This window comes from Dendropsophus ebraccatus, chromosome 9 (assembly GCF_027789765.1).
Source record: "Dendropsophus ebraccatus isolate aDenEbr1 chromosome 9, aDenEbr1.pat, whole genome shotgun sequence".
NCBI lineage: Eukaryota > Metazoa > Chordata > Amphibia > Anura > Hylidae > Dendropsophus > Dendropsophus ebraccatus.
Window position 1 is genome coordinate 107,008,627 of NC_091462.1, and position 14,850 is coordinate 107,023,476.

The 14,850-nt window shown below is 44.3% G+C and overlaps 1 protein-coding gene across 2 annotated transcripts in view; it reads right to left on the reverse strand.

Moving 5' to 3' along the window:
- MYO15A (myosin XVA) overlaps positions 1-14,850 on the reverse strand; it is a 43,184-nt gene that overhangs the window by 2,253 nt on the left and 26,081 nt on the right. For both annotated transcript variants that reach the window (XM_069984231.1, XM_069984232.1), the window contains 26 exons: positions 14,525-14,704; positions 14,364-14,439; positions 14,130-14,277; positions 13,875-14,007; positions 12,999-13,107; positions 12,791-12,912; positions 11,645-11,704; positions 11,319-11,394; positions 10,495-10,610; positions 10,294-10,412; positions 9,159-9,300; positions 8,625-8,736; positions 7,186-7,391; positions 6,926-7,095; positions 6,432-6,504; positions 5,836-5,908; positions 5,629-5,702; positions 5,464-5,546; positions 5,227-5,357; positions 3,452-3,546; positions 3,013-3,090; positions 2,439-2,535; positions 2,136-2,296; positions 1,152-1,285; positions 636-769; positions 411-544 (listed from right to left, as the gene is read on the reverse strand). In XM_069984231.1, the coding sequence (XP_069840332.1) occupies positions 411-544; positions 636-769; positions 1,152-1,285; positions 2,136-2,296; positions 2,439-2,535; positions 3,013-3,090; positions 3,452-3,546; positions 5,227-5,357; positions 5,464-5,546; positions 5,629-5,702; positions 5,836-5,908; positions 6,432-6,504; positions 6,926-7,095; positions 7,186-7,391; positions 8,625-8,736; positions 9,159-9,300; positions 10,294-10,412; positions 10,495-10,610; positions 11,319-11,394; positions 11,645-11,704; positions 12,791-12,912; positions 12,999-13,107; positions 13,875-14,007; positions 14,130-14,277; positions 14,364-14,439; positions 14,525-14,704 (3,036 nt within the window). The remainder of the gene's footprint in view (positions 1-410; positions 545-635; positions 770-1,151; positions 1,286-2,135; positions 2,297-2,438; positions 2,536-3,012; positions 3,091-3,451; positions 3,547-5,226; positions 5,358-5,463; positions 5,547-5,628; positions 5,703-5,835; positions 5,909-6,431; positions 6,505-6,925; positions 7,096-7,185; positions 7,392-8,624; positions 8,737-9,158; positions 9,301-10,293; positions 10,413-10,494; positions 10,611-11,318; positions 11,395-11,644; positions 11,705-12,790; positions 12,913-12,998; positions 13,108-13,874; positions 14,008-14,129; positions 14,278-14,363; positions 14,440-14,524; positions 14,705-14,850) is intronic.

A 14,850-nucleotide genomic window follows, 5' to 3' on the forward strand; every position in this document is an offset into this window, starting at 1 on the left:
ACTGCTCTGGATTTTTACATTTGGCTGAAAAAACCCTTTAAGCTCCATAAACTTTAATGGAACTGAGCAGCAATATCACGCCCAAAGTGGAGACAAGAATGGTGCTGTACCTGGAAGTAGGCAGCCATGTTTTTCTAAGCCTAGTTAAAGCCCTTTAAACAGGATAACCTTTTGAATGACAGTATGGCGGAATACAGAGTGCACAAGTAATACAAACCAATAGGACCTCCATGTGTCACCATGCAAGATCTGTGGATTTTCTGTGCGCACGCTAAGGCATGCGGCCACCAATAGCCACGCAAGATTGATCTGCATCATTGCACAGCTATGAGTGGCCACATGGGGTCATTAATAGCCGCAATGTGGGGACGCGGCCGTAGGGTCAGTCTGCCATAGACTTAGATACATACATGGGTCTCTTTGTTAAGGAAGTTCAGCCCATTCTGATTGATGGCGAGTATACACGGGGAGATGACCATGTTGTTACTGCAGCTCTGGATGTAGAAGAAAGAGGAGCCGAACATGGGGAAAGCGCTGACCAGACCTACAGAGAGATACCAGTAATCCATTAGGCGATGGTTTATAGAACAGTTCCCTATATACAGTATATACCATGGCGTATGCTACATCCTTACCTAAGAACTGCGCCCTACCCTGGTGAGGACTGAGGGGCTGGATCTGCTGCATGTGCTGCATCACCATGTTCAGCCAGGACTGCGGCTTCACCACCTTGTAGTACTGGCTGGGGATGTAGTCCTGCACCTCCCGGCTGTAAGGAGAAAGGGACAGTGGACTACAACTTCCAGTAGAGAAGAATCAGCATAGGATTAGATAGAGCACAGAAAGTAGGGACAAAACAAAGTATTTACCAACTTGTTGCAGAACGACAACTCCCAGCATGCCAGGACAGTGGGAGGTGAAGTTTTGCAAAAACAGGAAGGCCCCAGGTTGGGGAACACTGGATTATAGAGAGGCAGTGAGTTGTTTATAGGTGTCAGAATGACCCATGTAAATTCTTTCATTGTCAATAGGTGGCGCTGTAACACAGAGATCAAGGCTATATACTGTATAACTAAATATGGAATTGTGGGAAGGATGACTAAAAGTTTATCCCTCAGGTATGAGAGCAGTAAGGGGGGAGGGGTACGCACGCAGTGGGCAGGTAGACGCTGTCCTTGGCACGATGCTGCAGAGCTGCCAGTCTGGATATCTGCTGAAACTGCTGCTCAGAGGGTTTAGCGTGAGAGAAGACGTTAAAGAGCCCCTTCAGATAGTCCGGTAACACCTGCAGGGCGAGAAGAGTCGGCGTGTCATTATCATGCACCCCAAGTGTCAGTATCCTGTACCCCAAGTGTCAGTATCCTGCACCCCAAGTGTCAGAGTGTCATTACCCTGTATGTACCCCAAGTGTCATTATCCTGTACCCCAAGTGTCAGCATGTCATTATCCTGTACCCCAAGTGTCATTATCCTGTACCCCAAGTGTCATTATCCTGTATCTACCCCAAGTGTCACTATCCTGTACCCCAAGTGTCAGCGTATAATTATCCTGTACCCCAAGTGTCACTATTCTGTACCCCAAGTGTCACTATTCTGTACCCCAAGTGTCAGTGTGTCATTATCCTGTACCCAAGTGTCACTATCCTGTACCCCAAGTGTCATTATCCTGTACCCCAAGTGTCAGCTTATTATTATCCTGTACCCCAAGTATCAAAATTTCACTATCCTGTACCCCAAGTGTCATTATCCTGTACCCCAAGTGTCAGCGTATCATTATCCTGTACCCTAAGTATCAGCGTATCATTATCCTGTACCCTAAGTGTCATTATCCTGTAACCTAAGTATCAGCGTATGATTATCCTGTACCCTAAGTGTCATTATCCTGTACCCCAAGAGTCAGCGTATCATTATCCTGTACCCTAAGTGTCATTATCCTGTACCCCAAGAGTCAGCGTATCATTATCCTGTACCCTAAGTGTCATTATCCTGTACCCTAAGTGTCAGCGTATCGTTATTCTGTATCCTCAGTGTCAGCGTGTCATCATCCTGTATCCTGGTGATCCCCAAATACAGATCTTAGGACCCCAACTGGGTCTCCCCCCATGTTAGAGATGCAGAGGCTCGGCCCCTCCATACCTGGTTATAGTGCATGGTCACATATAACTCATTCTCAAACTTGAGTGGTTGGGCCCAGATGACGCGTCTGAACCAGAACATGTAGTTACTGTCTATCTGCTCCATCTCTGCAGACACGTCCAGGATGTATTCCTTCCTGTTGATGGGTCTCACGTTCTGACCTGGTCACAAAGACAAGAAGAGACATTCTGTAAAATGGATCTCCATGCATTCCTAATGTAGACTCCACGTATCTTGTTTTATATATAGTATAGTATATACAAAGCCCCAATGAGTCAATACAACCAATGTCACCTGACTTACCTCTATTGGTGACAGCGAATATAGCATATTCATTGTACGCCTCATCCCTGTGCACCCCCATCTCTGTGCAGATCTCCTCTATAACATCAAAGGCCACCTGCAGATACAAGACTGCGTTATAGGAGAACAGGATACTGTGTATAGCGGATCCAATGTAACCATATGTATGCTATAACGCCTTTAAGAGACTCTTTCAGTAGGTTTATGGAGTCCTATCTTAGGGTAACATAAACTAGTGACAGAGAAGCTGAACAGAATGATGTATCACTCACACTGTTCTGTGCAGCTGATCCAGAGATCTCCTCCTGCATAACATGGACAATAAGTAGTCCTCTCCATTATGTGCATGAGCTCAGTAGTTCTGGATGTTCATGAGCAACAGCAATCTCCGCCCACCAGGTGCTGATTGGCAGTTATCTATCCATGCTGTATATAGGTAGTCAACTGTCAATCAGCAGCAGGGGGAGGGATTTGGCAACAATCCTATTCTCCTGCATATTAGGAGAGCTTTCTTTTAATTCAGCACTTTTATTGATGTGGCAGAAATATTTTATCATACAACGACTTCACTTACTGAACAAGTCTTTATCTTAAGGTGTCGCTCAATTCCTCCTGGCAGTAGGAACAGCTGCCTCTTAGAGCTTCTCCCGGCCTGTGGGTAAAGACGTTTTACTAGTCGTGTGACTAAGGAATATTGATATGATGTGAACCTGATGGTAGAACATAGGTACTGCAGGAGTAGGGGTCCCTCTCTTCATGTCTGACCAATCACATAGCGAACAGGGTTGATTAATTGTTCTGGGATTGGCTGGACTCTACACCTCTTACCATCACAGGAAGGATGAAGATAACACAGGATCCACCATTCACAACAGCATCCTGCACAGAGCATGCTCACAACACTCTCCCATACACGTCACTAGATCATTTTCTGACTTGTGATTTGTCAGTATAGATTTTAAATGATTAAACAAAGTTTTTATTTTTTGTATATAACAGAAGTGACCACTTACCACCATAGCTTTTAGCTCCATTGCACTGGGGTGTTCGGATCGCCCTCCATACTGCATGGTTTTACGCAGGTTCTGCTCACAGGCTTTTGCAATCCCTGGTGAAAGATACAATAAAGTAGTAATCCCCAATCTGTGTCTCTACAACTGTTAGGGCATGCTGGGAGTTGTAGTTTTTCAACAGCTGGAGAGTCACAGGTTGGGGAATATTGGTATAGAGAGTATAGACCAAGGATGGGGAACCTTCGGCCTTTCAGCTGTTGCAAAACTACAATTCCCATCATGCTTTGGCTGTCCAGGCATGATGGGAATTGTAGTTCTGCAACAGCTGGAGGGTTGAAGGTTTCCTATCCCTGGTCCCTAGACAGATGTTTTAGTTACAGTAACGATCTAAGGTGCAGCTCACCTGTATCTGATTTGGCTGAGGTTAACTGGAATACACCATCCAATGTACACAGTAACTAAAAAATTCTTAAACATACCAGTCCTCAAAGCAAAATCTGATAATATGTGTCAATTTATTGTAATAAAATGTAATAAAAATGTATATAAATATATAATAAAAAAAAAATAAAAAAAATATTAAACCTGAAATGTCTTTCTGTCTAGTCCAGGATAAAATACTCATAAACACATTAAAAGCATAAACCATGTTAGGTGGCTTTCAGACGCGTTTCGAAGCTGCTAGCTTCTTCCTCAGTGGCTGTGAAATGGTGTGAGCTCCCATTTCACAGCCACTGAGGAAGAAGCTAGCAGCTTCGAAACGCGTCTGCAAGCCACCTAACATTGGCCTACACCCCTCAACAGTCTCCTCAACATACCCCTGGATATATTCCCCATCTCTCCAAGTTTGGGAGGAGCTGGCTCAACAGTGACTTTGTCTACTGCACTACTGGCAGCAGAGCCACGCTTTGACACAGACCAGGAACAAGACTGGTGACGTCACCGTATTCACCGTGGGCAGACCGGGATGCCGGTGACCCCGGAGAAGACGCAGATCCTGTATGGGTGAGCGGTGCACATGCACCAAACTATGTGAATGTGTATAAATCCTCCCCTATGACAACAAACAGTGATAGAGCCAGAGAGATCCAGTGCTTGCAAGTACATCTCAGACAGAACACCAGGGATCAGTGAGATCTATTATACTGGTCTAATAACTATACACTCCACACAAGGAGTTCATTTACTTTGGATCGTAATCTACAAACGAACTGACTTTTGAATTTTAACAACAAAGTTGGATCAGTCCAGTGAGCCAGGACTACTACCCCCATCTGCCTGCTTTCACTGTGTGATTCTACTGCAAGTCAGTGAGAGGATGATGGGAATCCCCCTCTTGGTCTGAACCAAAAGACCAGTTCTACCACTTTTTGTGCTGATTATATATTTGAAGCATTGCAGTACAACGACTATATGGCTATTTATATGAGTATTTAGTTGTTTTATACACTTTTACACCTTTATGTTTTGTTTTGTTTTCTTTTTTCTTCCATTTTTTCTTTTGTTTTCATATGCTTTTGTACCGCACTCCCTAACCCTCTGTGTTGATGTATTGTACTATAAGGGCCCCGGGGCTTATGTATTTGTATGGTTTATGCTTTTAATGTGTTTATGAGTATTTTATCCTGGACTAGACAGAAAGACATTTCAGGTTTAAGATTTTTTTTTTTTAATTATATATTTATATACATTTTTATTACATTTTATTACAATAAATTGACACATATTATCAGATTTTGCTTTGAGGACTGGTATGTTTAAGATGTTTTAGTTACCTTGAAAGTGCAGGCCTGGACTTCGGCATGTGTCCTGAAGGAATTTGAACAGGTATGGCTTAAAGACTTCAGAGCATCTATGATATGCGGTGAGGATGTACAGAAGCCGCCATCCTCGCTGACAGCTGTCTCTACAATATAAACACAAAAAATAATATAATCACAGGACCCCCTATTTGTAGTGGTCCCGATAGGCCAATGCATGGACCTCCTAGGACGGTGGTGCAGAAGACTTACGTCTTGGTGCTGGAGTTGTCTGTAATCTGTTTGATGATCTGACAGTAGCCTTCATCCTTCAGGACCTCGTGGTCCCCGCATAGCTGCAATGACAAAGGGCGAAGAGTCTGAAAACTGATCCATACTTGGTGTATAGGAAGTCTGCCATAGAGAAATGGTGTCTACCTTCAGGACGGTGCACACCGCGTCCAGCTCGGACTGACCCTTCATCGGTGCATCCCCCATAAACCTCATCACAGCTGCAGCAGAGAGAATGAGATGTTAGTATACAGTAGTATGGAAGGGCTTGTATATGCAGCCTATGGTGTATACATAGAGAATCATTATAATACTAAGCATATGACAGTATATGAGGCAATGTCTTATTCTTACCCAGGAACAGTTCAGAGGCGATTCTGTTCATGCTGCTGTCACTGAACTCAATGAGAGACTCTTGTATGGGATTCTAGGCAGAAATAGATAGAAGGATCCTGTAAGACTGAGATCTCCAACCTGTGGCTCTCCGGCAGAACTACAACTACTAAAGCCTCCTCTCCAGCTCCAGTGAAGCATGCCACTTTCAGGGCATGCTGGAAGTTGTAGTTATGCCGTTTTTAGAATAGACATTACAATTGTCAGTGTAGTCCTGAAGCTATGGTACCCTGTAGCAGAGCAAGTGGGATTAGCTGTGAATCACCACTTGCTCTGCTAAACCGTGCCGCAACTGCAGCACTGCGGACACAGACAGCTTTCCCAAGTCTAATGTCATTTCCAATGCTAAAATGCATTAGAAGAGACATCATGGAGGCTCAGTATCTGCATGTAGCAGCGTTAGCAATATGTAACTGTGCTGGGATCTGCCTTGCAGTTCCCAACACCGCCATTGGTGGCAGTAGGGGGGCCATGTTGCTCAATGCAAAATGTAAAAAAAAAATAGCACTTCTGTAATTTTATTACATAAATGTATATATATGCCTTTTACATCTTACCTTGGTAAATTTCATCATATCCGCCGGGTCTTTGAACTCTCGACTTTTCTTTGAACCCTGTTTAGAAGATTCTCTGGAATAAGAGACAAGATTATATTGGTTAGCCATACAGTATGCTAAATCTTTCAAGCTATAAAACATATAGATGCAAGTATAATCACAGATTACAGAAGGCTCTATGCAATAACACTATAAAGGGTCTGACTCCTGCTACCCCCAGTGACCAGGTCATTATTTTAGGTTGGATATGTTATGTGGTTGTATATGTTACTATTGCTCACACCACCTCTATCCTACTCAAGTGAATGGACCTGAGCTGCAATACCAAGTGCAGCCACTAGTAAAAGTATGGTGCTGTTCGTGATAAACAAAGAAGGAGAGCAAATGATGACAGCAGCTGATCGGTGAACCTTAGCCTCTATGATACATGATATATATCACTGCCAAGTCTATAAATTAAACTATCCGTAGAAAACCAGTGATGGCAGAATTACCCTGATGTCTTAGCCGCCTCCTCTTGCGCCAAAAGCCTCTGACCCTCTCGGAAATACTTTTTGGCAAAGTCCATCATGTTATAGGAGCTTCCCTGTAACATAATCTCCGAGGTTTCCACCTCTGTAAATTCATCCAGACTCTCGGCGTATTCACTTGGAGTGGGCGACCCCTGAAAATAAAGCAGTGACAACCCTCTATAAAGTCCTCAGGCTTCCATAAGAGTCTACGTGAAGTTCCCAAAGATGTTTCGGCAACTTACATCCATTTTCTTGTCAAATTCATGAGCCACGGCGGTTGAGGCCACGGCTACAGCCACCGCTGCAGAGGCCGCCGCTCGGCTCTGGCGATTCCTCGGCTCTTCCTTCCGATCAGCTGGTAGGTTGACAAAATCTGGAGCCGCGACAGGCTGTACGCACTCAACTGGGAACAATCCCGCCCGTCCATGAATGGCCCCAAACTTCCAGCCTGTAAGGAACCAGGTATTGTTACACTGCACAGTGATGCTGATGTAGCAGAGCCGACCATGCTGACACACAGCACCACTTAGAAGAAGAGATACTGGAAGCTGCACTAGACAATCGTTCATGCAAATGGGGGTCATTCACAAAGATCAGGGTAGAGCTGATTAAAGAGAACACGCTACGAGGACCCACCGAAATCCTGAGTGCCGCGCTTCAGCTCCTCCAGATACATCACCTTCTTCCTAACTACACAGCCATAGTTCTGGCCTGTGTAAGGATCCATCATGCAGCATGGTAATGTACAGAAAAAAATTACAGAGATAGAACACTATGTATATATATGTGACCTTAAAGGGGTACTCTCATCTGAAGACGTTATCCCCTACACCGATCCCAAGAATAGGGACAAAACTGAGCGGTGTGCACTGTGCGGGCCCGGCCAGCTCTCTATTCTCCATGGGACCGCCAAACATTGTCCAGTTCAGCAGCCGCAGAGAGAATGTATGGAGCACTGACTGGAAGGAGAAAGGAATCCAAACGGATGGACACAACTGCGTCCATTTTATTTTTCATAAAACGAATACATTGAACGGACTGCAAAGCGCAGTGTGAACCCAGTCTTATATTACAAAGAAATATAATTTTTTAATCACTTTCAAATCAACTGGTGTCAGAAGGTTATATAGATTTGTAAATTACTTCTATTAAAAAAATATCATATCAGCTGCTGTATGTCCTGCAGGAAGTGATGTATTCTCTTCAGTCTGACACTGTGCTCTCTGCTGCCACCTCTGTCCATGTCAGGAACTGTTATGAGCAGGAGAGGTTTTCTATGGGGATTTGTTGCTGCTCTGGACAGTTCCTGACATGGACAGAGGTGGCAGCAGAGAGCACTGTGTCAGACTGGAAAGAATACACTTCCTGTAGGACATACAGCAGCTCATAAGTACTGGAAGACTTTAGATTTTTAAATAGAAGTAAATTACAAATCTATATAACTTTCTGGCACCAGTTTATTTTGAAAGAAAAAAAAAATGTAATGATATCATTCTGGCTTCCGACAGGCACCAGCAGGTGGCGCTTACTGCATACAGCTTTACACAACTCTCTGTATGGCATTATAGGAGAGCAAGTCCCTCATTGGATGAACTGTAGAAGCCGATATACATTGCCATTGCTCAGATATACCTGTAATCCACCTGTTAGCTGTTCCTCCCGCATCCCCACGAGCGCTCACCTTTCTGCAGTCCCTCCAGAGGTTGCAGCCGGATGATGTCTCCCTTATGGAAGCTCAGGAAGCTTTTGTCTTCGGTTACATAATTTTGCACAGCAACCACATAGTTAGAATCCTGAGAATACAATCAATGATACAGATGAGCCAGAGGCTAGAAACATATAGACAGCAAGAAACGGGTTGTAGGTTATATAGTATCCCTGATGTATGGGTCACCCCTGTTCTATTGATAGGTCACACAGTCAGCCCCCCCAGTTATCCATCTGACTTTAGTATAAAGCTACAGTATGGGACAATATATCAGGTAGGTAAGAACTGTCAGGATGTGAATTTCCGTCTCATTGTAACAAAACTTCAGCTGAGATAAAGACTAGGCTTGGATCGGTTTAAAGTCACTTAACGAAAAAAAAAGGATCTTTCTAGTCACTGACAGCAAGCAGAGATGTTTAAAATAGCAAGGGATTGAAATGCAAAGTATATATGAATGCTTCAAAACTTTTTGAAACTTTTTAGTACTCCGCCTCTATGGACACTGACCTTTTTGAGCTCCATTAAGAAGCAGTCCACCATGCTCTTCACCTGACTGGACCGCGAGGAGAAAAGTATAAGCTTCTCATTGGTCAGGTTAAACTCCAGCATGTTCTTGGAGAGGACGGTGACAAACATGATATCCGTGTAACTGTATAGAAGGAATGAAGGATGTCACTTAAAGGGGTTGTTTAAAAAAAAAAAAATCTTTCAAATCAACTGGTCCCAGCAAGTGCCAGAGATTTGTCATTTATTTCTATTTAAAAAAATCTCAAGCCTTTCTTCATACTGGAACAAAGAAACATATGGTCATATGATGAAGCCTTTAAGGAGTTCTATGTATATAAAGCTGTACTTATCAGCTGCTGTATGTCCTACAGGAAGTTATGTACTCTTTCGCTTCTGACACAGTGCTCTCTGCTGCCACCTCTGTCTGTGACAGGAATTGTCCAGAGCAGCAGCAAATCCCCATAGAAAACCTCTCCTGCTCTACAGACTGAAAATAATACCACTTCCTGCAGGACATATAGCAGCTGATAAGTACAGGAAGAGTTGAGATTTTTTTTAATAGAAGTAAATTATAAATCTCTGGCACTTATAGGTTGGAGATTAACAGACTCGTGAATAATGAACACTAAGGCCTAATTCACATGTCCGTTGTTCTGTCCGTAATTGCGGGCACGCAATTGCGGACAGAACATAAAACCAATGTTATACAATGGCCTCGTTCACACGTCCGTACGTGTATACGGGGCCGCGATCCGTGCCGCAAAAAATCTGGACATGTTGTAATGTGGACCGTTTTTGCGGGAAGGATCGCTAGGGTGAATGAAGTGTCACGTAGTGCTAGGTGAAGCACGGAGCACTACTGATGCTCATTCATAGTGCGGTCCTTCCATCTAGTACTGCCCTCTAGTGGTGATGGACAATAGAAGTTTATGTTCTGACGTAACTGAGGGGATAATGTGTCTCCTTGAGAAGGCTGCCAACCTGTGCAGGGAATCTCCTAGCCTGTGGCCCTCCAGCTGTTGCAAAACTACAATTTCCATCATGCCTGGACATTCAAAGCTTTAGCTGTCCAGGTATGATGGGACTTGTAGTTTTTCAGCAGCTGGAGGGCACTGATCCCACTCAGCCCCCATACCTGTAACTCCGCAGGACTCGCAGCTGTTCCGGGGCACTGGATCCACTCTTCAGCATCTTCAGGAGCTTTATTCCCATATGAGAAACCCCGAGAATCTGTACACCGGTGCCAACACTGCCCTATAGAAGAGAAGAGAGCATCCACTGAAGTCACTACTGAGGTGTTACAGAGACGCCATACTCACTGGTGTGGAGAACTTACAGCAGCTGGGAAGAGCCTTGAGAAATACACCTCCCACTCCTCCCGGGCGGCATTCACTACCTTCTTTTTCACCACATCATCCGCAATGGCGTTGACGGAATCCAACCTGTACTCCGCTGTGGATACCAGACATATATAAAAAGACCACCCTCTCATCCAGATCAGATTTCATTACCTCCAGAGCTGCACTCACTATTCTGCTGGTGGGGTTACACCATCCTGTACGTACATTAGTCATCACATGCAGTTTAAATTATAGTCTTTAAATCCACTTACAGACTATTCAATTGTAATTGCAGCCATATTGGTTTTTATCCAGCATTCTGAATGGTCACCGTAATTTCAAGCACCTTCCCTCTATATGATAGCTTATATGATTCCTAATATACTTATAAATCACTTCATTTACCAATAATAACTCCATACTCTAGAAAAATTGATTTAAAATCTTGGCCACTAGGTGTCTCAAGTCTCTGCAATCTGCTGTCCACTACTACATGTTGTTAGGGGAAATGTTGTCTCTAGTAACAGCTAGATCAGGACAGAACACAGAAAGTGGGAAGACATATATAGTAAGACCACCCTCTCACCCAGATCAGATTTCATTACCTCCAGAGCAGCGCTCACTATTCTGCTGGCAGGGTTACCTCATCCAGTACATACATTAGTCATCACAGTTTTGAGGATCACTGTAAATCCACTTACAGACTATGAACACAGCAACGGTGGGGTCTCCAGGGCAGTGCAGAACCCTAATGTACATGTATGTGTGCTGAAGATGAATGGCAGGAGGAATCACATACTTGGCTACAGGCTCCACTCACCTAACAGCGATCTCATCTTCTTTCTCTCCTCCTGGTTGATTCTGATGCAGCTCTCGGACAAGGTGTCATTGATGATCTGTGTGATAGACAATAAGTCACACTTAGGTTTGTCCCAATTCAAACGCTCTGCGTTGAAGAAGTTGGATGCAGCCCTAAGGCTTCCTAGAAAACATGGATACAGCCAATGGCCTGTGGGTATATCCATGTCTTCCAGGGCTGCATCTAACTTCTTCAGCCACTGGTATTCAAAAGCAGAGGGTTCGGATTGGGACGAGGTTTCCTCATCTCTATCGGTGACTGTAAAACATGAAGATTTAGAGTCTCACCTGCTTAAAGATGAGGTCCAGGATGAGAGGGTTGTTGATGCTGTCTCTGGGGTAGAAAACCTGGAGGAGGATAAAAGCAGCCAAAATCTTCTGATCTAAAAATCAATTCCACATCCATTCCATTGTAATTGTACAGCCTGCAACTGATAAATACACTGCTACTCCCTCCAGGAGTCCTGTATACCCCTGTGAGCACTGTAATTGCAGCCATGTGGGTTTTCATCCAGCTTTCTTAAATAGTGACTGTAATTTCAAGCATCTTCGTTCCGTATAATAGCCTATAGGATTCCTGACAATACTTATAAATCACTTCATTTGCCAATAATGACTCCATACTCCAGAATAATCAGTTTACAGTCTCGGCCACTAGGTGTCTCATGTCCCTGCAATCTGCTGTCCACTACTGCATGTTGTTAGGGGAAATCTGTCTCTAGTAACAGCCAGATCAGGACAGAACACAGGAAGTTAGGGAAAGGCATAGCGTGTGGCTTCTTTGTAATCTTTGACCACCTATGAAGTTCAGGCCCCCTATCCCTTGGGTAATCCAGTGTATCTACTGCTGTATGTCCACAGTGCTTCAGTATCATCTCCCCTTTCCCCTATTTTTTATTCTCAGCAGCATAAGCAGTTTAGTGCTTAATGTAACCCTTCTATGTTTCTTTAATTTCTGCTCACATGGCACTTTGCAAGGCAAGTGCAACAACAACCCCTTCTCCCTCCACATGCCATCTATAGTCCTGTGTAAATGATCCCTTAGGACAATGCCAGTCTGTTCAGTGCACTTCACCAGCACTATGTCATGGCAGAGAGGAGTATGTGCTGTGCTGCTGCTGTTTCTTACATTTCTGCTGGCATAAAACCTTGCAAAGCCAGTGCATCATTAACCCCTTCCCCACATGTTATCTATAGTATTGTACTGTGTAAATTATCTCCCAGCACAGTGTAAGCCTGTTCAGTGCACTATTACCAGAACTCTGTGATGGCCTACCAAAGAGGAGTATGTGCTGTGGTGTGATTGGCCAGACAAGTAAGGGAAAGAAAGTCCCCGTGTGTGTACTGCTGGTGTAATAACAGCAGTGAGAGCGCTAATATCACCTTGTCACCACTCTGAAGAGTTAATTCAACACTTTAAGTAAATGATGTTACCTCTTTCCTGATGTAGATCCTCCAGGACACATTGCTGTAGGTGTAAAACTCCTCGCTGTACTGCCGATGTAACTGCGTCTGGATATTCTCCTGTTCCTCTGACAGCTCCCGTGAGACTGACACTGTAGTGCACAGGATTAAGGGAAAAGGTACATGCCAGCTAAACCCCTCCTTTATATAATGTCTAATTACAGTGTATAGGGATTACCTGGAGGAGCCGTGGTGGGTCGGACCGCACTGACCGGCGGCGGGTTGGTGGGCTTCTTCTGTTTGATGCTGGGAGTAGGTTTTACCAATGCGACAGTGTCTCTAGAGGCCTAGAAGTTACCAAAAGTTGTGGATGTAAACTGAACATTACAGACCTCCATAACATGCATCTCTCTCTATGAACGTGATGCCATTTTTGACGTTTTTATTATCATATATCTTTAAAGGACTCAGTCCAAACCTCTACATGATAAAATTCTAGATGTCTGAAGCTGCCACTAGGGAGCGCTGGTACTGAATGTTTTCATTTTACTCCATGACTGCAGAGCGATTTGGGATTCTGCAAGAGTAAATAGGATCTCCAATTCCTATAAAGCAGACATCCTAACAGAAATCAGAATATAGCGCCCCCTGCTGGTGTTGGTTCATGGTAACCTGGGGTTGGCACAGGATATGACCCTTCTCCTTTCCAATCTTTTGAAGGAGATATGGACATAATTACCATCTGCCTTGTTTGCTAACACATGAGATCTATGGAGAAAAGCTTCAGCTAGTTTTATGTCAAAGGGATTGTCTGCTTTAGGTTTCTCAACTACACGATGACCACAAGGTATCATCCATCCTGCGGTGATCTCTGTGATCAGCCTTGATCTATGGAGCAGCAGGTGTTCAAATATCCTAGAGCGCCTCTACAGGAGAAAAGAAGAATTACACAATTGTTGTTGAACTCGATGGGCTCTCCATATACTGCATGGATGGATTTTAGTGGGATTGGTCAACCATGTAAAGCATATGCGTTCAGCCGTCAGCTATGTAAAATGTTTGGCCACTAGATAGAGGCTCATTGTGGCCCTTTTTGCTGTTAGCACTGACTTACCTTAGGAACATAAGATATATTGGAGACAGGCGAAGGGCCTGCTAGTGGTCGATTAGACATCTGTCCCTTGAGTATCTTCAAAGCTTCTTCATGGGGGTCCATTTTCCTTCCAAAAATTTTAGGCGGCTCCTTCCTATAAACCAAATTAAAATCTTACTACAATAGCAGCCAACACATCTCCATTCCTACACCTCAGTCTCCAGCTGACAGCCATGCTGAGAGTTGTAGTGTCCCCACAACTGGATCTGAGCGCACCTTACAGGAGCGGGTACAGGTCTGGTCACACTGGGCTCCTTGTACTGGCTTATGATGTCCTTAATGTTGTGCGTTGGCTCGGGAATATGTTCTGAATTTAGCGTGCTGTGATGGATGAGGTCTTCTGGCCGCATCTGTCCGGAGGGGCCTGTGACGGTAACAAACACATGGCAATGTTATAGGTGTGCGAGGAAGGCGACGGCCTTCTGTGATGTGTGTAGGCCCTGAACTCACCCGGTCTGTGACTGAAGGAGCTCTCCCTGGTTGGAGATGTGCGGGTCCTGTAGGGGGAACCATTCACCACATTCCTCTAATGTATAAAGTACAGAGAATTAGACGTAATAAAGAGATAAAAGTAGTAAATATTATAATAAGTCAATATAAGAATATGGTACCTGGCCTGGCATGCCTGTCCTGGGCATTGGCGCTACGGTAGGTGTCACCCTGTTAGAGCTGGGTCTGCTGGCTGCAGTCTTGATGCTGTGGCTTGGACTGCTGGAAATGGACGGACCTCCAGGGGAGTTGCTGACCATCTGCTGCTGCAGGGCCATGGCCTGCATGGTCATCTGCTGGGCCTGGACATACAGAGATAGGAAACAAAGAACCATGTACCCAATGGGTGAGGAAACAAGGAACAGAAGAAGAAACACAGTCAACCATTACAGATGCTATAAAGAACTGCTTGTATACGGTATATACAGTCCCTGCTCTACAGAGGTAA